At 44.2% G+C, this 24,924-nt stretch overlaps 1 protein-coding gene across 1 annotated transcript in view; it reads left to right on the top strand.

The window, feature by feature from the left end:
* REL (REL proto-oncogene, NF-kB subunit) overlaps positions 1 to 24,924 on the top strand; it is a 32,371-nt gene that overhangs the window by 1,996 nt on the left and 5,451 nt on the right. The window contains exons 2-5 of the mRNA XM_075147753.1: positions 3,421 to 3,563; positions 6,824 to 6,972; positions 11,199 to 11,290; positions 21,692 to 21,832. Of these exons, the coding sequence (XP_075003854.1) occupies positions 3,421 to 3,563; positions 6,824 to 6,972; positions 11,199 to 11,290; positions 21,692 to 21,832 (525 nt within the window). The remainder of the gene's footprint in view (positions 1 to 3,420; positions 3,564 to 6,823; positions 6,973 to 11,198; positions 11,291 to 21,691; positions 21,833 to 24,924) is intronic.

Raw genomic sequence — 24,924 nt, 5'->3', positions numbered from 1 at the left:
GAATAAACCAACCTCGAACGAGTATAAGCTGGCTGAAGTCTTGGAGCTGTTACTGCTTTGACCTATTTTCCTTGCGTATGTAATTGGGACACTTGATCTCCTATATTTTCTTAAATTATTTAGAGTAGTGTTCAGGGCACGGGGGGGAATAAACAATTTTATAACAAAAAGAACACCAGGCAGGTTGTAATATGTAGCATAATGTTTCTATTGCTAGCATGTGTATAGGCAATTAGAATTAATTACGAATACAAATTAAACTCTTAAGCACTTAGATGAAGGATTAGCTAGATTTTTGCTTTTCTTCCATTTCAAATGCTTTTCCGAGTAGTTGTGGGCAGGTAGGTAATATGAGTAGCCGTGCGTTTCTCTTCCAGAATCAGCAAAAGAGAGAGTTTGTTTTTTGACATAGCTCGTATTTGTTTGACAAACACAGCAAGACCTGAAGAGGACAGGTCTTTAGCAACTGCGTGGGAACTAACAGACCTCTGTGTGTGAGAGCAGATTGTGAAATAGTTAAGCCATGTCACCTCACAAGCCCATTGCTGATTTACAGAAATAGGGAACACTGAACAGACCTTCGCTTCGCTGCAGAGTGCTGATAATACCTTTAATTCGCGCAAACACTTTCATTTGTTTCCTCTCTACACAAAACATGGTGGCACCGATAATCATGGCAGAGACGATAACGCGATTCTTGAATCGAGGGAGAGGGAACCGAGGTAAAATGAAGTTTAATGTTTAATCTCTGGAGGCTACCGCGTCATTGAGCTTTACTTTCCCACAAACACACCTGCTGTTAAGCAGTGGGTTTGCCTTCAATGACATTTGTTTCAACCACAGCCCCGTAAAGATCACTGAGCCCAGAGTTTTAAAATAAAGTACTCTTAATAGGTGAGAAAAAAGTCCTCTTAAGCAAGTATTAATAGAGCATGAAGGGAAACTACTGGTTAAAGCCGAGAGAGTTGAAGACTTGAAGTGATTCAATAGTGGTTTCGAACAGCAAGGCTCTAGCTAGTTTTGACAAATACGTAATGTATGTGGGTGTACTGTGCGTCTGGTTAGCAGCTAGGTAAGTATGTGCATCTCCCAAGTAAGATGATTAGTAGGCACTTTGCTGCAATTTTGTCATTATAACTTCTAAAATAGATTTTTAATTTAGTATATGGATATGTGTCTGTATTTGTGGCATACTGTGTTACGTAGGAACGGAAAGGTGAGATTCTTTTCTCCCCTCAATTGCATATGGAAATGAGAGGCTGACTGATACGCAGCAGTCGCTCCTCGCTGCTGGCAGAAGTCCTCTGTTGTCTGGTCCGTTGGACTGCGCTGATAAATACAATAGCATAAGTAAATTCAAGTGTGAAGGTTAAATAGCCATACTGGTGTACGGCTGGTGTGCGAGCTTGGTTTTGTGGGAAGCTCGGACTTCTCTCTCTTTGAAACCAGCTTTACGTCTTTTCTGGGCTTTTCTGTTATCAATGCCTGTCCCCCCACCCTTTGCTGGACTTGCTTATTTTGCAGAAAGAGAAAGTATGCAAAGCTTGTCTAACGGAGGGTTAGATAAAATCTGGGAAGTATCTAGAAAAGGGACCATCCTTGTAAGTAACTGGATCTAGATTAGTGGCTAAGGTGTATTTAATGTGGCAGCTCATGGTCTATTTTCAGAAAATTATTTAAAACCTACTTGACGGGAGGTGATCAGTTTAGATACAGCATTTTGATAAACTGTTAAAAAGGAATATAGAGCGTCCTAAACCGTAGTTCTCAAATGTTTGGCACCAAATACAGCCTGGAGCTGAAATGCATTGTGCCTTTTTAAAAGGCATTCAAGGTTTGAAAAGGCACGTGTTGCCGAAGACAATTTCCAGCATCAGAGCTGCTTTCACATACTGCCATTCCGCAGTTGTAGGTGTGTAACAGCTGAAATGTCCATTCAAGTAAGACCAAGGTGACATCTCGGAGATGAAGTTCTTTCCATCCCTTCTCTGCTTCTCTTAATTACTTTATCTTTTAGGTTATAATATTTTCGTATTTTGAGTACGAACCGCTGTAGCATTGGAAATGTTTTGCGATCAACAAATCCCAGGCATGAAATTCGAGCTTTGTGTTGGCAGGTATACCTAAATCATTGTAGGTGCAACAAAAGAGAAGCTTTTATTATGGAGTTAAGATTGGAATCCACCTCTTTGCCAAAACTCATATGCTATGGACCTTTAGGCTGTATAGACCTTGGGCAAAAGGAAGTAGGGGATCTTTTACCCTTTTAGCACTTTCAATATATTTAATAACTATTTTGCTTATTGTGTTGAAGTCCAAGCGCTTTTTTCAGTGCTGTACCACAGGATGTTGCCTGTCATGTTTGTTTGTGATGCTCAGCCTTGCTTGAGTAGGATGCTATTATATGAAGATGACAGAGAGCTCAGTAGACATTTCCATAAGCTATGTTCTTCTGATCATGCAGCACCGTGATGATTCAACTTCTACAATATTTACTTACCCTCTGTTATTTGTTTTTCACATGCCATCCCACTGTTGTCACGGTTTGATTGACTATCCTGTTTGATGTTCTCAGTAAGATATATTAAATAGCTTGTTACTGTCTGGCAATAAAACATCACTTGAAAAGTACTTACACTCTCGCTAAGTTGATGTCCTTCTAACCCCCCCATTTAAGAGTTCTGCTGTCTCTTACTCTTGTCTATCACTCGTGTTTCCTGAAAACCTCTTTTTGACAACTGCCCAATAGCTTTTACTGAGGTTTCGTTGTCTGGGGAGATACTGCAACTAGAAGCTGGCCCTGTGGGAGGTGGGCAGCTCAAGATGTAGGATTCAGTACCAGCAATCAGATATTTTCTGAGCCCACAGTGATGGTATTCAACCCAGTAGGGTTTTTTTTGCATAATTTGCATAGTTTCTGCTCCCATATAATAGGAACTAAATCAATCAATTCTGAGGAAACATCTTCACCTTCAGAGGACATTTAAGAGAACATAGGACCGACAGTACTCGTCCTTTGAAAGGACAACCATTCCTAAAAGTGTGTTGTAATTAAAAATTCCAGTCATTCCCACAGAATACTGATTTGTTTTCTGTTGTATAAAATCCTCTTTCATTTGACGCATACTCTCTAATAGCTAAAAGAAGCTAAGTTCTAGGTGAGATGGAGGGGAGGGTGTCCTTTGGTAATTACTTAGACGGCGTTGATACCCGAGGCTTCATTTAAAATCTCTTCTCTCCCCTCACCCCCCCCCGTCAATGTGTGCATGTACGTAACAAGAAGAGTAGATTGTCTGAGAAGGTAGACCGAGTGGAAAGATGGTAATATCAATCAAAGAGCCTAGATTTCCTAATTCTTACATCTTCTCCTGCTTGTTAAGTCCTATTGTGTACTAATATCGATAATGTTTTGGTTTTAAGGTGGCCCTGAGCCCTACATTGAAATATTTGAACAACCCAGGCAAAGGGGCATGCGTTTCAGATACAAATGTGAAGGAAGATCGGCAGGCAGCATTCCAGGAGAACACAGTACTGAAAACAATAAGACGTTCCCTTCCATACAGGTAAATACCGCTTTTATCCATGAATTACCATTGCCCACATTAACTTTGTGCCGTAGCTATGCGTTGGACCTGGTGCAGTAAATAAAATGTTTTTCATTTCATGTTTTGTTATTCTTTCCTTGGCATGCAAATGTAGTTGCGACAGAGTGGAAAAAGAGTTCTTTGCTCCTAGCCATTAAAGATTTTGTTTCAAATTCCCAAGAAGAGGAGAAGGTGTAGAGGTAGTTAACAAAGCGCTGGTAGAGAAGGGAATTCAGTAAAGTTACTCATTGTCTGGGAATCATTCGTTACTAGCTTTTTCTGTATGCGCATTTGTTCTGGTTTCTTAGTTATGTGAGTTGGGTTTATTTTTACTATTTGGACTGCAGCGTGAATTTTGGGAGAGCTTTGAAGGAGTTTGCGTACAAAATTTGAAAAGGCTTTGAAAAGCTTGCTGGGCGCAACATGAAAGAAGGCGCTTTGTACAAGTGAGGGAAGTAAGAAAGCGACTTGCAGCCAGGGATTCGGTGATTAGGCTCTGCGAAAGAAACTGCCCTGAAGTACGTGAAGTCAGAAGGGGATACAGAATTTAAAAACGAGCTGAGAAAGGGGAATTATGTGGTCAGAGCACCTGCAATGAAGACGATTTGGGTGGTTGCATTATGGATAGGTTGGGAAATCCAGAATGAAGGGATTCGGAGGAGCCCTAGCAGCTGTGATCAAAGCAGGGCCAAAGATACAGAGAGAGGGGTGGAATGGAAGCGCTTTGGCAGTAGCTCTCAGATGTGGGACAAAGGAATGTGTCAGAGACCCTAGACAGGTAGGGTAAGGGGGAAGAATTTCTGGTCTCCTGTTTGAAGTTTGAGTTGCTAGCGTTTCCTTGATCTCTTTCAATTTGGAGAAAATCTTTCAGAGATGAGATTAGGAGAGAAAGCTCAGATATAAATGGGAAGTTAGGAGTACTTGCCATCTTGAAGTACGTTACAGTGCCCAGGAACAGAAGCTCTGTGTCTGTGTTTGCAGTGTGTGCAAGTGTAAAACACAGCGGAGCCAAAGATGGAGTCTCTGGAATCGCAGCAGAAAAAGAACGGATACAGAGGATGTGAAATCTGAAAAATAGAGATGTGTTAGGCTGAGGCGTAAAAGCTCTTTAAGAAGAGGGAGAGTTTGAGAAAGTATTGGCAGTCGAGCAGCAGAGCGAGCCTCTACTACGTAAAGCAGCTGTGGAAGCTGGTCTAGCCCTGAAGCCAGAATTACGAAGGGAAGAAGCAAACGAGAAGGTTCCCCCCCTTGGCTATCACAGTGCCAGATTTGGTTAAGGAATGCAGGAAATGGAGATCCGTCCAAGCTCTTTTTTTCAGCACTCCACCAATTGAACAAGGAACTACGTAGGCAGCTGGCAAGAGTAAATACTTTCAGACTCTCAGCCTAAGGCTGCGTCAGGGCACAAGTTGAACAGGCGGCATAAGCCCTTGATTCCTCTTAGCCTGGACCGTGCTGCAGACGAAGGCCAGTCAGAACCCGAGGGGAAGATGGGATGTGGTAGGTGACCGTGCAATCCTGGCATGGCTTCTTTTTTTAAAGGTGACTGTTGATGACAGAGCTGATTGTTATCGATAGCAGGTGATTTCTAGGTGAATTCCTGCCTCCCTGAAGTCCGTAGGAGGCTTTGGTGCTGATTAGCTGCTAGGGGAGTCCCCTCTAGAGATGGAAACATCAATGAGGACGAGAACAGAGAGGCCAGGAAGAGATTAAATTTCGTGATGCGGTTGAGATGAAGAACATCAAGGAGGAACTGGAGAATCAAAAGTGGCTAGATCAGGCTTCAGGTTCAAGGGACTGGGTATGAAACGAGGGAGAAATGATGTAATAGTTGAAGAAGGTGAAGGAGTGGTGGAAGTTTTATTTTAAGGGTAAAAACTAGCAGTGGCTTGTGTGAAGGCCAAGAAAGGAGCCAAATTGGAGACTGAAGAAGCTAACAGATGGTGGAAGCTAGAAGAGCGCAGGTCAAGTCAAAGGTTTGAGGTTTCGGCTGAAAAGAATATATGGTGGATCCTTGGAGCCTCAGGAGGAGGAAAGAAGGGGCTGAAGGAGGAGAGGAACAGTTAGTTACAGGGCAGGGGAAGTGGAGGAGGAGAGCTCGCCTCTGCACAAATGTGTGCCTGAGCAAGTCTTGTATTTGCTTTCAAGTTGTTACGCTTCAAACAATTTAGGCCAAACTGTTTTTCTTTTTTTTTTTTTTTTTTTTTTCTCACTCACCCACACAACCCTTGGTGACTTCACTGGTAGCCGGCAGCATGAGGGAAGACTTTTATGCACCTAAGAAACGTGTGTTGAATTAGGCCGATGACTGCTGTGAAGGCTCTAGTAGGAGCTTGAGAATTCAGTGCCCCCCTTCTTGAATATAAGATTGAATATTCATCTGAGAAGTAATTTTAAAAAAAAAAAAAAAAAAGACTTCATAGGGGATTATGTCATGCTGTATCTGTTAAGATCCTCTTTCAGTACTTACGTGTTCCATGCACAGGTAATATCCTTATTCCTGAGGCCTTAGGAGTTTTTTCCTAAGATCTTTGGAGCTAGACCTGTCTTTCAATAAGCACTTGTATGTGGTCACCTACGTAGAATTTTGCATCTTTCATTGTAAGGCTAGATATGATGATGAAATATGTCCTGTTAGGTTTTGTCTTGCAGCACTACAAGCTGTTTTACTCTTAGGTCTAAGCTTCTATATTACCTCTGGCCTTTTGCACAGGGATGAATTCAACTCGTATAAATAGCCCTGGTAAAAGATGGTGAAGCAATAGATCTCCAGCCTCAAAAAAAGAAAAAAAAAAAAAAGAGGAAAGAAAAAAGAAAAAAGATTCTTTAGAGCCTTTCAGACTTCCTTCCCATTCTTGCAGTAGAGTAGTTTAAGAGAACTGAATGGATTGAATGTCAAATACTGGCACCAGCGAAATTTTATCATTACAAATAACCAGCTGCTTTGGCAAAACTAGCAGGTGAAGTATGTTGTTTTACTTTCCAAAGTAGTTGAGATACACTTTTGAAAAAAATTTCACTTCTCAAATGTTTTGCGAAACAGTTGGTTTTTTAGTGTAAAATGAACAGAACTGAAATGTTCTGAATGGTCCTGGCTTTTATGAAGCAGTAATGCCATTTTCTTAGCTGTGGTATTTCTTCCATAGAGTATTTTAGGATAAAACCTATTTTCTGTTACATGTGGGGACTTTACTAGCCCTGGTATCCAAAATCTAGAAAACATCTCACATTTTTTGTAGATTCTGAACTATTTTGGAAAAGTCAAAATAAGAACTACGTTGGTAACGAAGAACGAACCCTACAAGCCACACCCTCATGATCTGGTTGGAAAAGACTGCAGAGATGGCTACTACGAAGCAGAGTTTGGGCCAGAACGGCGAGTCCTGTCGTGAGTAATGGTGTTGCTTGGGAGTTCAATTAATTATGCAAGTGATTTGCTAATCTTATGTTTTAAAACTCTCACTAGTGATTAAAAGGGCAATAAGTATGCTGTCTTTGCTGATTGCTAATCCATCTCAGAGAGGGGGCAACTTCTCTTCGAAGTATTTCCTTCTTTTTTCAGTACTTTACACACTCATCTTTGGTCCTTTCCTTTGTTCGTTCTCCCAATGTCTGTCTCCTTTTCCTTTCTCCCACTTGTTTGCTTTTTTTCATCTTGTTCAGTAACACTTCTCACTCTTGAGCGTGGCGCTCTCCTGCATGTGATAATGATGAGTAATAGAATGGGTCACAACAACGTTAGAATTAGTACTTCACGGTGATAAGAGGTTTAGGGAAGTTCACGTCTTCGAAGGGAATTGTATTTAGACTTTCTGGAAACTGGTGGAGAAAGTTTGCACTGGCTGAGTATCATGTCGTTTAGAAGTAATGGTTGTGACACCTCTAGAAACGTGTTAGTAGCCGTCACTGTTGATGCTATTTCTTTGGGTTGGGGTTTTTTGAGTAAAAATACAGATTCTGCTCAGGATCAGCTCTGTAGAGCGAGCATGCCGGGGAAGGATTCTTACCTGTTGGATGCAGTAAGGAAAATTCAGGCTTTGTATGAGATGCGTTTCTCTGTGCTATTCAGAGGGATGTTAGGAATATCTGAAATAAAATTGGATTTGATGACTTTTCCTGTAAGTTTACCAAGTCTTATGTAATAAAGTAAAAGCAGAGTAAACTGCAGCGAATGTCGAGTGATTATTGCTGGAGAGGGGAATTCAGAATTGACAAGCTGTTTGTGGTTCACAGGTTGCGATGTAGTAAATTTGGAAGTAGGCTATTGCTTTGGGGTAAACGTAACTGAGCTGGGAAGAAAATAAGGTAAATATTTCAGTGTATAAATAGCTCTTACGCACTGCTTTCAGGCTGATGTGATTCTGTTGATGTTAGTGAAATTACTCCATAGTTATGTGGGTTTAGTCAGTAGAACACTATTAAAGGAGAGAACTGAAGACACAGTCTGTTTGAAGATGATGATTGCCTGATGGTGAAACAAACAGTTGTAATAGTGGAGATGCTTCTTCACCATGCAGCCCGGGCTCAAGTGATCGTGAATGTGCTGCAATGTATTCAGGTGGCACGTAGCATGTTGACTGTACTGTCTTTTGCTGTTACAGGTGCTAACAATGTTATTAGTCTATTGTCTTTAGGTCTGTTCACAATGCTGTCCTAATTGGCAAATGGAAGAAAAGGATTAGTAAATGTTATTCCTATAATTTTTCCCCCACCTCTCTAGAAGGGTAGGGCTGTCCCTTCATTGCGGTAACCTCATCCTCCTCGGCTTCCCTGCAAGTAGAGTTCCCCTTCACCTTGTCTAAAAGTCACAAATATCTTAAACTGTTAAGGGACCTTCCGCCTTCCTCTTGACCATCCATTCACCAGCTTCTCCTTCGTCTCCTCAAATGGAGCTTCCTCGCCCGAGGTGGAGGGCAGCCTGCCGCTCTAGCCCGTCCCACTTCCTGCTCTGGGCGCCGTAGCGAAAAAGCCCGATTGCTTAACGCCTTTTCTGGTTATGTGTTACGGTCACCGAGTGCAGGAAGACACTGATGATTGTTTTTCCTCTTGGCGTTTCGTTGCACAAGGTTAAGTGTGTAAGCAGAAGGCAAAGCCTGCAGAGAGGCCGTTACGGGCTGTGATGCCAAAAAGCCTTGGGACGCTCTGCAAAAATCTGTTTGCAGATTTTGATTTCGTCTCCATTATATGCGTGCATCACATCCTGTTCTTTGACATAACCCTGCGTCTCCATTTCACTTGAGGCGCTCGTGATTGTTTGCTACATCCATCAATTCTTCTCAATATCGTTAGGTTATAAACCTCTCGGTTTCTTACAAAACAGTAAGTGGGCTACTTTCACTTTACTGATAATGCGAAACTGTAAGCTTCAACTGAGCTTGACATCGGAGATCCTGATGGGAGGAGGCTAGAAACATTCTCTTTGAAATGTTTCCAGCATCGGTACACTCATTTTTTTTAACAAATCATTGGTTGCTTTAAGATGAAAGAACAGTATGATCCATAATTGGATCTGGATGTTTAAAGTCATTTTCCTTTTTGTGGCTGGTGACTCAGTCTTCACATTCTTCTCTTCGAGTCCATGTCGGACAAAAGCCTCATACACTACTAGTGAGCAGGAGATGTCCTCTCTTGGTAGTGGTTCTGGCTGTTTACTCTTGCTGAGCATCCCAAACAGAGCAAAAATCCAAAATATTTTTTTTTTCTTCCTTTTTTTTTTTTTTTCTTTTTTCCAGAACTGGAATGATCAATCCTAGATTTTGGGCTGGTCTGAGTAATTACTCTGCTTTCTGCTTCTTTAAAGTTCCCCATGTAGTTCCGGTTGAACAAAGCATTTTCTTCTCCCTGTGGTGTAAAGGTCTTTGTGCCGCTGCCTGGACTTCATCAGAGCCCTCCCTGGCCAAAACGTCAAAAGTGTGAATGTTGGAGCTTGTGTGACTGCTTCTGTACGCAGGTTTTTACTTCCTAGTTTGCTCTCTCTCTCCATGCATGATATCATCGGGTTTTAAAATGTTTTTCATTTTTTTTCCCTCTCTTCCTACTTCTCCCTCGCTCTTCTCGTTAGCTTGCTTGCTTCCTGTCAGCGAGCGTTGATGTGAAACCCCGCAGCCGTGCTGAGGTTCTCAGCAGTTTCTCCTCTGATCCGGCCCTCTGTTTAGCCAGCGCTAAATAGATGCTTTCTCCGTGGCAGCGCACGTTTAAGAAAACGTTTACAATCTGAGAATTACGGGGTTCTTAAAGCCTAGTTTCTCCCCACGGAAGGCCTCGTTCGCGGTTGTTGCAAGGGGCAGAGCGATTGATGGCTGTCAGTCCTTGCATAGCTGGGAAGAACTTTTGTTCCAGGCCGGTTCTGCATACCTGCTCGCTCGAGCTCTGCAACTTACGGAGGGCGGCTGGAGAGCCTGGCACTGCCAGATGGCAATTTGGGGATATAATACGGAACCAGGCCAGTTCGTGGACTTGAAGGGTGCTTCAGACTGAATCTGAGGAATACAGTGGGTATTGGGGGGGGGGAGGGAAGTAATATCTGCCGTGATCACGCCCTGAAAAAAGTACTACTTACGAGAGAAGATAGAAATAAGATTGCTCATGAAGGTACAGTACGACTCTTGAATGTCAGTAGCCACAATATGAAGCCGAAGTGCTTTAGTGAAGTACGAGATGCTACCGCGTTTTGTTTTCCTCTGGGTCGCCGTGTCAAGTTCAGGTCCAAAAGAAAGCTTACGCGTTCCTCTAGCGAATAAAGGTTCTGGAAGCGGAGCCTGATGGCAGAGGATTTGGGAACCTCTGAACAGAGCGTATTGGGCGCAGGCAAAGGAGTTTACGGAAATTAAACTTTCCTAGAGGATCCTTCCCTATCGTGCTAGGATAGTCTTGTTGAGCGCAGGGATAGGTAGAACTGTTCTTGAGAGTGTTAGCTTGTTGTATCGTGATGAAACACAGATTATTTTTTTTTACTACTTTTTTTTTTTTTAACTTCCTGCTTTACATCCACTCAGCTTTGATGATGTCATGGTTTTTCCATGTGGGAAAGAGTCAGCTCGCCTGGGACTCCCCCCACCTCCTGCATCGGGGTGACCTGCACTCTTATGCAAATAAGGAAGAGCTGCAGCTCTTCAGAACTTTTCCATAACTACGTGAGATTTAAAAACCTGGTTTGACTTGTTTCAAAAAAAACACTTTAAAATAGTGTTTGAAACTTATATTCCCTGATAAAAGCAGGAGAGCAAATCCTTAACTCATGCAGAGCAGCAGGTTTATTGATAGCAAAAATAATTGTCACTTTAAATTACCTGAGATTGAGTATTTAACTTTTTAATCACTGTAGGTTTACTGCAGAGTAACCATTTTTGATATAGAACTATATATTCTTAATAAAGACTATAAATTCTGTAAATTTTATTTCAGTATTTTTCACTTCTGTTTCTGCTCTTACTTTAGAAAAAACAGCATCCCTGCTTTTCAGATCTTTTACACACTTCTCAAAATAAGCTGCTTTTTTTTTTTTTTCATTTCTTACACTGTATGTTATCACACCTAGTTAACATGAAATAATTTATTTAATATTCTACACTGAAGGTTTTATTAGTTGCTGAAATCCTGCCACATGTGCTTCAGTTTTCAGAATTTGGGCATTCAGTGTGTGAAGAAGAAAGACCTGAAGGAATCAATTTCTTTACGAATCTCAAAGAAGATTAACCCTTTCAACGGTGAGTAGAACTTAGCTGGTTCACTTTGCAGGGTGCTGGGTTTTTGTTCGTCCTGCCTTTGCTTTTGTGGTGGAGCTTCATTTCTTCCAAGAAAATCTTTTTTTGAGAAACACTCTTCCCCTTCCATGTCCCTCCTAGTCTTTCCTCACTGTCATCACATGATGAATCTATTTGGATAGTTGCCCCTTTTTTTTTTATTTTTTTATTTTTTTTTAATCCCAGCAGCAATGTGAGTTGCTGCTTGGACAGAAGCAATGGGGTAGCAGCAGCAACTTTCTCTGGAAACTTCTACAAGTATCTCAGGAATCGGATTCCCCGGTCCTGGCAGCTGTGAGAACGAACGACTGAATTAGCGTAACTCTGCAACGACTTAAACCAATATAACTCTAGCTTGCCACCGTCCCGTCTCTTCTCTTGTTGTGACCCTGGTGTTTGCGACCCCTCAGCCAGCCGATTCAGGGGGCCGAGAGACTCCTTGAAGCTGCCCCTTGCTTGATTTTACAGCACGGGAGCGGGCGCATCGGGAAGTCGGCAGCAGTATTGGTCTCGGGCAAGTCTGAGGCAAGTCGTGCTGCTACAGAACCGCACCTGGAAGGGCCTTCCCACAGGCTGTCGTTTGATGGGACGTCTGTGGGCTGCTCTCAGAAAGAGTCATCCTGCTCTTCCCTCCATCCCTGGTCACACACTCCTACTGCTTTCCTCACAGCAGGTACAGAGGCTGTGTGGCTTACCCGGTGAACGGACTCAGCAAGTTGCTCCAATGGAAAACCAACTTGCAAAGAAAAAAAAAAAAAGAAAAAAAAGAAGTGGTTTCCCCTTAGATCAACTTGCTAAACCAATTCGTTTCCCAGCCACGTAACTGCTAAGTTCAGTGCACGGAGGGAGCGGGGAACACACAGCAAACTGCAGGGCCAACCGGAGCGGGACAGACACTTTCAGCATGCAGGCGCAACTGGGGGGAATTAGATGAAAAGCATACACCCCCCATAAACTATTAGCTAAGCATTATTATGAATGCAGTTATGTATTTGCTTAAGTGTGGCAAGAGCTTGGAGATTTTTCAAATACTGTTTTGGTTTGGTTTTGTTTTTTTAATACCCACAGAGGTCTTGCTAAATTCAGGTAAGACCCTTCTTGAGAGCTGGATTTCTGCCTAGCTTCAAAAGACACGCGTTGCTTTTGTCCTGAACTGGGACAAGAAGCATGTTGAACTTATTACAGAATGAGAAATGGTTTAGATCACTTAATTTTTAGAACAGTCAGGCTGATGGTCCCAATAGTTCATGTAAACAATTACCCTGGTTCTGATAACGTATGCACGCAATGGCATCTGTTTTTACGCGAGTTTAGTTCATCAGCACAATTTAAACAGTTTAAATGTTTTAATTATGCTACCTTGACTCAGCCAGCTCTACCTTGATTTCACACAAGAAAGGGGAACTCTTCGGTTCAGCCCTCTTGGCATTCTTTTACTCCATAAACAAAAAAAGAGTTGACATTTTCTCTTGATGTCATGCAGTAAAAGCACATGATAAAATCCCTTTCTGTACGTGTATTTCACCAAAGAAACTTTAGCAACCTCGTAGTTAGCTCCGTTCCTACGCTGCTGAGTGTAAGAGTGAAGACATGTTTCACTAAAATCATTTGACAGTAGGTTTTTACAGAGGTGGGTGCATAGCTCCAAATTCGCTGATCATTTTTGGGTGATGACAGCAAGTTGCGCTTGGTAGCATCAGGGCAGATCCTGGGCTGCTTTCCACCAGTCCGGCAGCAGAGGAGAGCCTTGCTTGGGTGACACACAGGGCAGCACCCTGCTCTTGGCAGGGGTTGTGCCGAGAAGGGGCCGCTGGCAATCCCCAGCCTGCGTAATTGCCTCTCGGCACTTGGTAACGTGTCAGCACAAAGCAGAGCCGCTTGAGAATGGCCTCCAGCCGCCCCAGGGCGGTCCCACGCTAAGTAGAGCCCAGAAAGGCACAGGACCGAGGTCTAATAAAACAGGATTAGTGACAGAAATATTTTTATGTGTGTGCTTAGTTGATCAAAACAGGGTTTCATTAGCAGCAGTCACCGTAATGTTTGCTGCTTGGCAAGATTGAAAGTTTTATGTATGGATTTAGTTTGTTTGGTTTTTAAGGTCGGAAGAGCATCGCTACATTCTCCAAGATTGCGCAGGCTGTATTGTATCCATCCTGCGTTGTGCTTTATTTGCGTGTCCTCAGAAAGGCATCTGACTTTTCTGTTTAGGGAAGTTTTGGAGTTTGGTGCATCCTCTAAGCAGGTCGCAAGTTAGACTTACTCATTTCGTGTATGAACATCATAAAAGAAATTTCATGGAGCTGAAAACTAGCCTTCAGGGTGTTTGTGTTGCTTGTTTTTTCTTTTTCTTTCCCACCTTCTTCTGGAACAGTCAAACAGTCCCTGTCCTGAGTCTCCTTTTGGGGCAGAGGTTCAGTATTGACCCTATTAAGAAATGCAAAATGCCTCCACTCTGCCAGCACATGTATTACTCGTCTTGTCAGTAAGGGATGAAGTAACAGCAAGGCGTGGGGCCGCGAAGTTGCGTTCCAAACTTCTTTGTGTAAAGGGGCCATCGTCTTCCAGGGAAGCCCAGATGCCACAGGCAACTGGGATGGCAAAGGGAGAGTGAGCCCTAACACAAATCATCCCTCCTCCATGACTTCCAGCATATGGTACGGATGCATATTGAATAAGGGTTATAATGAGCAACAGCAGGAAGTTGCTTGGCCAAGATGTATGGGTTTTAAGATCATGTTCTCCAGCACTCTCGCCTATGCTGTTGGAGCAACCGATGTCTACCTCCGAACTCCTGGATGATTAGAAGTCGGTATTTGCAGATCGTGCTGTGTGCCCAGCTGGAGCTGGTTGCATCTGCGTTGTTCTGCAGGCGTACCTGTAAGGCTCTTTCACTATGAGTTCCCCACTGTTAGCTGGCAGCATTTATCCCGCGTTAAGTTCGGCGCAGGCTGTGCGAATTGCGTGCGTTCACTAGGGTGCAAATCAGATGACTTCCACTCAGGTCGCTCCTCTTGCGTTCGCCTTGTTGGAGAGAGTTGCTGTTTCCACCCCATCTCCGGACGTGTTCATGATCTGCCGTGTTCACAAGGTACATCCCGTGTATTTTTGTCCTTTAATAGGCTAAACAATCGAAACCTCTTCCGTCTCTTCTTCCTCAGCACGCCAGGGAAATGGCGTGCAGTGGCGGCGTAACGTGTAACTAGGACTCCTTGGCATGATGATGATACAAAGAGCACGGCATCGAAGGAGCAGAGCTACTCCTCCAGTGGAGCTGGTCCACGTCTGCTTTCTAGGGTGTTTGTTTTCTTTTAGTAGCTGTTGAGTTGTGCCATATCCTTGTCTTCCCATGTACCGTCTGATGTACAGCCAACTCAAATTAAAAGAAGAGCCAGTCCTGAATTAAGAGCTTTTGTGGGTGGGTGTGACTTGACATAGAGACAACAATTGAGTTAATAACAACTCAAGTTAATTATCAATGAGGAAAAGCCCTAAATGTGTTCTTTAAATTTAGGGAGAAAACTGCACTTAGCAAAGCATTGCAGAGGACTAACCTTTTTCGAGCCAAATGGATGACAGCATGAAAACCCTGGCCTTGTCTTAAAGTGAGAAACCCAGAGAGTTGCCAAATTCCAGGCCATTGATCAAGAGGGTATAAATAGGCTTTCCCTGGAGCTTGACATATGCTTAAGGTTCCTGTTCCTTTGTAATTGCTCTTGCTAATAGGCATTTAATTAATTTTTAGGCTCTCCCCTGTACCCCACAAGTAATTCAGCTCCGTTTGCCTCCGCAGTCTTTCCTTTGCCGTTTCCCCTTTCCGCCCGCGAGCAGCTGACCCCGCGTTGGCTTCGCGCTCGTCACCGTCTCCACGACACCCCCCTGCACGCCTCCGCGCCGCGCCGGAGCTCGTCCCCGCACCCGTCGCACTCGCTTCCCGCCCACGCGCGCAGTCGCCCTCTCCGCAGCTTCCCTCGCCGGCGGCTGCGCTCGTGAGACCCACGTCGGCCGAGCTGGCCAGGATCCCCCCCTCTCCAGCCCCCTCGCCGCAGGGGAGCGCCTGCCTTTTCGGGGGGCTTATCGGGCCACGGATTACGTGAGCAAATAAGCAAAATATCACGAACCGAAAGAAGGCTCTGAGCAAAGAACTGAGGAGTTGGGAATGGTTTGCAAGGGGAATGCATCAGAGTCCTCTGTAATGAATGCCCCAGATGTTAAAAGAAACTTTAAACTTCTGTCCTTAAATCGAAACAAATGTGTAACCACACACCCCCCCACCCCCCCCCCCCCCAACTAAATTCTCAAGCTGAAAAGTCTTGGTAAGTGAGAGTTGGCAGCTTTTTAAGAGGCACAGAGCAAATCCACTTGAGGAAAGCTAAATGTTCTGATCGTAACATCTTTTAACTGCAGAAAGCCCTTTGTTCTTGCGCTCCTCATGCAAATGCTTCTTGCTGTTCAGGCTGAAATTTTTGTATTAACCTGAAGGACAGCCGCTTTTCAGATTGTTTAAAAATGAAAAGGAAAATTACCAAGTAGAGAGACAAAACCTGCTGACTTCTTTTTTTTGTGCTATAAACAGAAACTGCTAAAAATGTGTTAGAAACATACAGAGGCTGATGGATATATTTGCTTAAATCTGTTCCAGTTTTACCTTTTTCAGATTGAACTCAAAACAGGAAAAGAACCCAGATTCAGAGAAACATTGTCTAGACAAAGCAAGGACTGAGTTTCGAAAGTTTTAATTTGTATTCCCAGTTCATCCCTTGGCTTTTGTCTCGGGCCAGGCCATTCACCTTCCCTGCGCTTCTTTCTTCTGTGAAACAGGGAAATGTAACCATAGGAGTTTGGGCATTTATTGACTGTAGGTCAGCATCTGAATTTTACAATCACGTGCACTAATCAACCCTCTGAGTTTTTGCTTTTTTAAAATTATTGAGTATTGCTGATGCACGTTCTGTTTATAGGTACATGCAGGGGCTTCTTTTTTCTGCAGAATTGATTGTATTGTACCCGTATGGTTGTAATTCACTTAGAAAGAGCAAATGTAGCATTAAACTAGCTGGTGAGATGCTTTTTAGCTGCGCAGAGCTCAGCTGCAGGAGACGCCAGTCAAATACTTGGGCAACGTAGTGTGTGCTGTGTTCCCAGCCTGCTGTGGCCCTTCCTGAGGCTGGCTACATCAGACGCAGCCACAACCGTGGCTGCAGCGCAGACGTAGGCTTCGGAGAGTAAATTGAATCCGAAACGTACCCCCCAGGCGCTGAGAGGGACCTGTGACTTGCACCCGATCTCCCCGACTGCTTGAACCTGGCGTAAGTCGGTGCCGGCAGAGGCAATCCTTCCTTTCGCCGCGTCCGTCTGCTTCCCCCGTTCCCCTTGCGCCCGGGCTAGCGGTCGTGGGAACCGACTGACTGAAAACAAGCCTTTTCCTCTTCTGGCAAGTCAGTTTTGAACCGGACCAGTTCCTTGGTCTGATTCAACCACGTGAGAGCTAGTCCCAGCGTAAGAGGAGTGCTGGAAAGGAAGGTTGGGCAGAGCCAGCCTTCTGCAGCAAAACCTCTGGCGTAGGTTGAACGGATCAGTCGGTATCAGGGCTAAGGGGGGGATCTTCGTGTTCCAGGAGCAAAATGCTTGAGGCAAAGCCACCTCTGTGTCATCACTTCAATGAAACTGAGCTCCCAGCATATCCCTCAATTAAAAACCATCATCTGCGTAAGAGAAAAGGCAGGACACGGCTCATGGTGACTATTAATGATGCGTGTTCCCGAGCGGTCTCCTTGGTGAAGTGGTTTTTGTTTGTGGGAGGTCATTCTCTTTCTTTGAGATCTAGCGTGGCTCCTGTGCCCCCGCAGCCCCTCGCTGCGAAGGGAAGGTCACAAGATGTCCCTTTGCAGGGGAAACGGGCGTTCTCAGCCTAGCCCTCTCTGAAGGTGTCACACCACGTCGTCTGCCCTGGAAGTTTCCGTGCAGGTTAAGTTTAGATGCCCAAGTACCTCCAACTCCACCCACTCCAGCAGTTGCTGACATCATTCGTCTAGAAGTTGGGTGGAGGGCTGTATGTGAGGAGTCTGCTATTTAATCAGGTATCGCGTTTTCAGTCAAAAAACCAAACGCTTCATCATTTCTCTTCGGTGTTCAGAATAAACTTTCACTTTCCCTGCAGCATCACCTTATGAGTAAACATCAGAGTCCTCAATCCCCCAGTAGTTTCGTCAGATAAATGGTGCCTTTCTGGTTGTTGAAGACTGTTAAAATAGCAAAAAACATTAGAAATTAATAAACTGGAACAAACAGGAGGCCTGATCTTGTCGGCATCTTTAATTTTGTGCCCGAACTTGGAATTGCGAGTTGGTGGCTTGGATCCAGAAAGTCTCCAATTTTGTGTTACAGAAGCAAATCCAAGTTCTTTTATTCAATAGAAACCCAGCGGGGCGTCTCTGGACTTCAGTGACATAAATCTCTGACCCAGGGACAACCCAGACTTTACGCCCGTGTCGCGTGAGCTGCTCGGATTAGCCAGCTCGGGGTGGAAGGAGTTCATCGTCCGGCTTGCGTGGGGTGTTTTTGTGCCCACTGGGACCGTATCAGTCTCTTTCCACGATAGTGGACAATGGAGTAGAGAATTATTTCCAAGGTAATTATTTTTTAAGGTGAGGAATCAGCATTCCTTTCAGAAGGGTTGTAAACAGATTTATGAAGAAAGGATTTACTAGTTATTGTAGCCCCTCTCAGGCTGAACAGCTGATACCCCCCAGGTTTGACTGTAGATACTGGTTTTTAAATCCTATCGCAGACTCTTGGTGAGTGGGGTTGGTTTTCTTCTTCCGTTGCGCCGGTGGTGTTTTTATGGAGATGATTTTTTTTTTTTTTTGGCAGCTTGTCCCATAATTAACTTAGAATTTTGATTCTTTTCAAGTATTCTTTTCATTTCTACATGTTTGAGTTGCTAAGCGTTACTTTTGAAGGCTCTCCTTCCCCTTGTAAAAGAGCCATACTTAGAAACATTCCTTCATACGCTCCGGTTTGCATAGATAACTATGGAAAATGAATTTCTGCCAGGTTAAGGCTAGGGGTTTTTTTATTAGGTTGGGCCATCCTAGGAACATACCTAGATTGTTGGTTGGATTCCAGCCCTTTTCGGTTGGTTCATGTGAAGACGGCAAGGTGTGGTACCACCCAGCGAGCAGCAGTCAGAAGAGGAAGTTGAACTCTTGCCAAAACCAGAGCACCTTCTGCCTTTCATTCGTGTGTCGCGTTCGAGCCTTTTTTACCCTGTCTGCTCCCAACACCGCGGCATCGTGCGACCTTTTTCTTGACTTCACGCCCGTAACGTCGCTGGTTTCAGTCGAGCTGCTCGTGTGGAGCTTGCGCAGGTTGATGGAGCGGCTGCTCTTCTCCTCCGGCCCTTTCTGTTCCCAAAATCTTTAACAGTGTTTCTTAACTTTAATAACTTCAGGTTTGTCAGGTTTAACCCTGTCTGTTGTCCTTCCGTAGAGAAGTCGGTGAAATAACACGACCATCCTCCGTAGGGCTACACTCCAGGCGTTAGGCAGGGTGTTTGTCTGCCTCGTTTTTGTTTGTTTTTAATATTCTTAAGGTGTAAGCCAGCAGCCGTTCAAGTTAGTGGCTACTCTCAAATTGACTTCAGAGGGAGCAGAATTAGACGTTCGTTAAAAATAACAACATTTTATTTTGGTTGGATGATTGTCTTTTAGGTGGGAATGAAACATGTTTTGAAATGGATGACAGCGGTGTGCTGCTTTATACGAACATGGGACGTAGCCTCTCTCTATTTTTTAAGCATGTCATCACAAGATGGAGTTGCAGCTGTCTTGTTCTCCTTTTTTGCGCTGTTATGTTCTTCTCATCTGGTTAAAAATAGCCCAAGAGGAATCAGTCTTGACTGAGCACTTCCTCTTTCAAACTACAGATTTTTTAAATTGTATTAAAGCATTTATAAGAACATGCAAATCAGGAGCAGTGTTTTTTTGCTGTAATACGGTGAGCTGTATACGGCAACTCTGTTTCTTGCGATTATTGGCACCCCACGCCTTTCCTATGTCAGGTGGTTAAACATTTATTGGGAATTTGCGAAAGTTCCTAGTATAGGAAATGATGTCATTTGAACATTGGCATTACTAATTTTCTCCATATCTAGTGTATTTTTGTATTTATAGAGTTCTCTTAAGCTTTAAGCCTGCTATTATTTGTTTCTGAGGAAGCGGCCGCCGCGCCCGCGGAAGACGCGGCGCAGGACTGGTGCCGCTTCGGCTGTGCGAGAGAGACTTGATTGCACAACCACAAAGCCCTCACTTTTAATTCAGAATCAAAAGCCGGATCCAGATTTTGCGCTTTCAGATCCAGATTCTATCTCCAGTGCGTTGACTTAGACAAAGGTGTTGAATCTCTATGCTCAATTTAATTTTTAAGACTACCGCTTGGGCTCTCTGGGCGGATCCACGTGGTCACCGCTGGCTAATGGAACACACGAACGTAAGCCTTGATGCCAGAGTGTCCTTGGGAGCTAATTGCCTGCTGGCCGTGGTGGATGACAATCACCTGAGCTGCTGGGAGCAAAGTAGCATTGCTCTTCTGATTATCCCTTCTGCAAGGTGCAATCTAGAGAATGCACTTTTTTTATTCTCTAAATCGGGCTGTATCGAGAGGCAGTTGGGCTGCGGAGTCTGCCGGAGCTGAGTTAGGCTGAACGGCTCTGTGTTCCAAACCTGTTTTCTAAAGATCCTGTTTTATTCAGTTAGCAGGTCAGCTAATGAAGTACCTTAAATTATAAAACCTTGCTCTGCGTATCCGGTAAATGCAGTCAGCCACCAGCCTGCAAAGCGCACGCTGGCAGAACTCCCCTGGCACCAGCGGTTCCGAAGTTACATACGTAGTTGCTGCTTAGTTTTGTGCTCGCTGATGTATTTGTCTTGAAATATTGCAGAACTCGGACTTTTAAAACGGAAAGGTGATTTGATGTCTTTTTACAGTAGAGACCAGGAGAAACTGAGGTACTCAGAGCACAAGAAAGACTAAAAATGCCAGTGGAAAATATTCTGAGCTCAGTGCATTTATTATTTCACACTATCAAAAGGTGAAAGGAAGAAATCATTCGAGTGGGCATTGCGGAATCCCACTCGTGGCAGGGTGGAGACCAACCCATAATAAATGTTAAAGGTCAGAGCATTGCAATCTAATCAGTACAGCGTGATCCCCAGACTTCTTATCGCGGGCACATTTAATCTTTCATTCTTGCAAGAGGCCTTTGAAAGGGCAGGGGAAGGGGTGAACCGGAGAGGTTGTGATCTGTTGACTTGGCACACGTTCACTTTCGGTACCTGCGAGGAGCAGCTACCTATGCTGAACTGCCGCTTTCAACGATTTTGGAAAAGAGAGCCACTTTAAATGATTTTAATTATCAGTACTTCTACCTAAATGAAATTAAATCAGTTTCTCATTTTGCTAGCATTGAACGTCAACGTGATAGTTAACGTCAGACCTCAAAGGAAAGCACTGAATTCAGAGAGGGCTGCCTCTCCCAGAATCGCCCATTAAGCTAGGGGTTCGTGAAACGTTCAGTAATGATATCCCAGGTCCTATGGGATTTTTGAAATGAAAATAAGTGAAAGAGTGACCAAAACTGAAATGCTGAGCTTGGGTTGTGCGTTACTGTGTTTTACACTGGGAGGAATACGTAAGGAAACAGATCCTTTCCAGCGAGGGTTTGCTTCTTGTATTACAGAATCGTTATCATAATGCCACCGCTAATCACTATTCTCAAAGGTACTGAGGTGACACGGATGTTGATGGGAGGGCGGAGATGGTTTGTGTTGTTTCGGCTTCATTCGTGCCCCAAGAACTGCCTTCTGACTATTTTTCCATCTCGGTTTCTAGAGGAAAATAGCGATATCATGTAGCCGGAGTCTCTCAGCGTTGCTGAAAATCTTCAGCTACGTCCTAGGACTTATTTGTATTGAAAGATTTCTCTTCGGCAGCGGCATTCATTTTGTAAATTTTATCATGCACAAACAAGAGAGAAACATGTCCAGGGAATGACTTTTAAACTATAGATACATGAAACTGGTGTGGAAGGCAAGGTGAGGAAACCAGACGCAAGAAACAGCTGGAGAAGTAGGACAGTTTAGCCTTGTTTGATGAAGGGAAAGCGTTAAAGGCTTCTGTATCATTTGTTGTGTACAAGGCGTTTATTCATGCAGCCCCTGTAAAGCTAGCAGGGACTATGGGCACGTTTCGTCTGCCTTGGCAACACCATCTCTTTTACCGCTGGAGATTCATCCCCAGTTTTTGTTAAAGAATTGCTGCTGGTTTTGATGACTAATCCTCAGTCTTGTCTTTCCTTCCGCTGCTCAGTGCCTGAAGAGCAGCTGCACAACATCGACGAGTATGACCTCAACGTCGTCCGCCTCTGCTTCCAAGCTTTCCTCCCCGACGAACACGGCAACTACACGTTAGCTCTTCCTCCTTTGATTTCCAACCCCATCTACGACAACAGTAAGTACCAACTCAGTCAAATGCGTGGTTTTTTTTTTCTTTTCCCTTTTGTTTTTCTCTTTTGCTTGGGATGAAAAATGCCAGGCCAGTTTCTGAGGTCTGTGCCCGTCTTCTGGGTCACTTCGGTGGCTTGGGACTGCTAGATGCACGTCTAACACGTGGCAAGTCAGTGAGCAGATACTCAAAAGATGATCCCAGGGTGAAGTGTTGGCCGACCAGGGTAAGAATTGTCCGTCGCATCCGTGGACTCCGGCACGGGTGGTTTTTCAGCCCTTGTTCACGTATCACAGCCATCACTGCAAGGAAAGGCCTGCTCCTGACGTGCCAAGCGATTAAAATAAATCGTAGCGAGATGGATGGCTGCCGTAAGACTGATTTGTTTTCCAAGGATGTTCTCTAAAGCCTGTTTGTACCCGTGTGCAGTCTTGCCTTTGCCTTGCGAGGGCTCTGGAACAGGACTCGAGAGAGAGATTTATCCCAGGGGGAAATTGTCTTAGCTCTTTTATATATCCCTTTTGTATCCCGGCTGGTTGCTATGTTCAGTGTATAGGTAGGTAATGGGGGAATGTTTGGTCATGCTCTGGGAGGGTGCAGAAGTACGCGAAACACCCCTTCTTGGCACCGTTCTCCACATTCCACAAAACTGGACTTCCGTAGGGCTTTGGCAGGTTGCTGCAGTTGAGGAATTTAGCCCTCAGCGTGTGCTGGACTTCTCTCCTGGAGGAGAATAGCAGAAGAGCTTTTAATAATTGGAAACTTTTTGGCAGTGGCTTTTGTTTCTGCAGTGAAAGTATTTCCACGCTAAATATTTAAGGTCATGACTTGAGCAGAAACTACTGAATAAAATGAGGCCTGCATTTTATAAAGTTGATGTTAGCGTTGTGTTGATGTGGGCATAACCACTGTGAAAACGTTGAATATGAACTCAGGTGGTTTTGATATTTTTAGTCTCTCTTCTAGAATTATCTAGAAGTTGGATCTGTGTGCATTGTTTTGTGAGAACCCTTGTAGTACTGAAGTAATTAGGGTTGAGATAAAATTGATGTACAAGATTTGCAGCTATGTCTCAGATGCCATTTAGAAATGTGCCAAATCATGATTAGTCGTCTATGTTGATTGACGTCAGTCTTTGCTAAGCTGCTGAAATGACAGATAGCTGTGCGGTGGGGGAAGCTTGGTTTTTTAATGTGGGTGTGTGTGGGCAGCTTCTGATACACTATAGGTATCTAAAATCCTCCATGTAACGTAGCAGCGGTGTAAATAAAACGGTGCGTAACGGCAACCACAGATCATAAAAATTATGCCGCTCTTGTCTGGAAGAGCAGTTTCAGACCTGAATTTCTTTTTAAAATGTTAGCCTTTGTCATGCAGAACTGGGGAAGGTCAGGTTATAACTTTAGATAAGAGACGAAATTGTACGGTGCAACGGGCTTGGAAATCCTAGGTGGTTAGATTTCAAGCTTTCGCAGATCTGTCCAGATCGGGAGCAAAAAAAGGTATTCAGAGCTTTTCTGAAAATCAGCTTGCGCATTTTAAACCTAGTAGCTTCTTCACTTTCCAATACTTCGTCCTCTCCACCTGCTTTGGATAGCAGAGATACAGACGAACAACATGAACATAATAGGGAGGCGATCCCGTTAGCAGAGACTGCAAGTTTATAAAATTCAGTATTACAGGCAGCTTCTGTCTTCTGTTGCTCATAATGTTAACTGGTTTTGAACAGAAATTTCCCAAGCTGTGTATCTTGCCACGCTGAAAACTCTTGGGAAGAGTCAGAAAAAGCGGCTTACCGTTTCTGAGAAACGAGGTGAGGGAGAACATCTTGTTCTGCCCCTGTTGAAAGTGAGGTGATTTTTGGTGAGCAGCTCGTTTTTCTCGGGATTTGTTACCCGGGACGTGCTTTTGGGGAGCGAGGAACGGGACTCGGGCAGGAGGCGAGGGCGTGCGGCGGGGGGGAGAGATGGGGGGAGCAGCACGGGGCGAGAGAGGCCCCAGAGAAGGTCTCCCTCTCAGGCTGCTGCCAAACTCGGTGTTCCTGCCCGGCACCGGGGCTGACAGCAGAGAGCGGAGCATCCACGTCTGCTGGCACTTGTGTTCCTTTCCCTTATCCTCCCTTCTAAACTCCCCTTAAAATAAAAGACAAAACAACAAACTCCAGCCTGGCAGACCTTCCCAAAAACCTGTTAAAGGACACCGAGTGCCGCTCAAGCATACAGAAGTGAAACAAAGGTAAAATTAGGCTTGTCCTTGCAGTTCTTAATTTACCCTTCCTGTGAAAAACGCACAATGACACTGTCAATCATATGATCCTGTGCTGTTTCTGGGTTTGTTTTGTTTCCCCTCCCTTTAAAGTTTCTGATTCATTCAGCAAATGAAGTGGCATGTGTCATGTAGTAAATGAGGCTGTAGTACCCACTTCTCCTAAAAATAATAACAGTAATAGCACTAGATAGTAACTACGTAATTGGGGTCTGGCCTGAGGTTACCAAGAGCTCTGTTTTCAGCACAGTCTGTCTTGTGCTGTACCTGTAGAGTACCGTGAAAGATTGGGCAGGCATTGACTCAAACTGAGAGTTTAAAGTAGAATTTTTTTTTTTTTTTTTTTTTTTTGAGGGTGACACCATGAGCTTTGGTTTTTTGTTTCACCTCTGTGCCTGGAGCAGGGAGCTCGTGGTGGTGGAGCCTCATGTTGCTGCGGTGGTAGGAGGATCGGTTTCTGGGTCGCAGAGCGGCACCAGCTGGATCCTCCCTGGCATTTTAAATACATTCGGAGGTGATGTCTTGCCGTAAGAAGATGAGAGAACATCATGGCACGGTCTGGCTTTGTTGTGTTGGGACTGCAGAGGTGGAAGGGGGTGCCGTAAACTATGAATATAGTCTCAGACAGCAGAAAAATGAGTATCAGTTACTTCGTGTGTTAAATGAAGACGGGGTCTTAAAATTGGTACGTGCTTGTGTGCTTAAAAGTATCAACACAGCATATAGACAAAGGGGGCGAACTTGAAATTCTAGAGAGTTCTTCCATTCTGGAAGAACTTTTTGTTTGTTTGTTCTTTATTACTTCTGAATCACTATATTGTGATGTTAGTGCC

This window comes from Calonectris borealis, chromosome 3 (genome assembly GCF_964195595.1).
Source record: "Calonectris borealis chromosome 3, bCalBor7.hap1.2, whole genome shotgun sequence".
Classification (NCBI taxonomy): domain Eukaryota; kingdom Metazoa; phylum Chordata; class Aves; order Procellariiformes; family Procellariidae; genus Calonectris; species Calonectris borealis.
The sequence above is the reverse complement of the archived record's forward strand: the minus strand, read 5'-3'. Positions and strand labels throughout refer to the sequence as shown.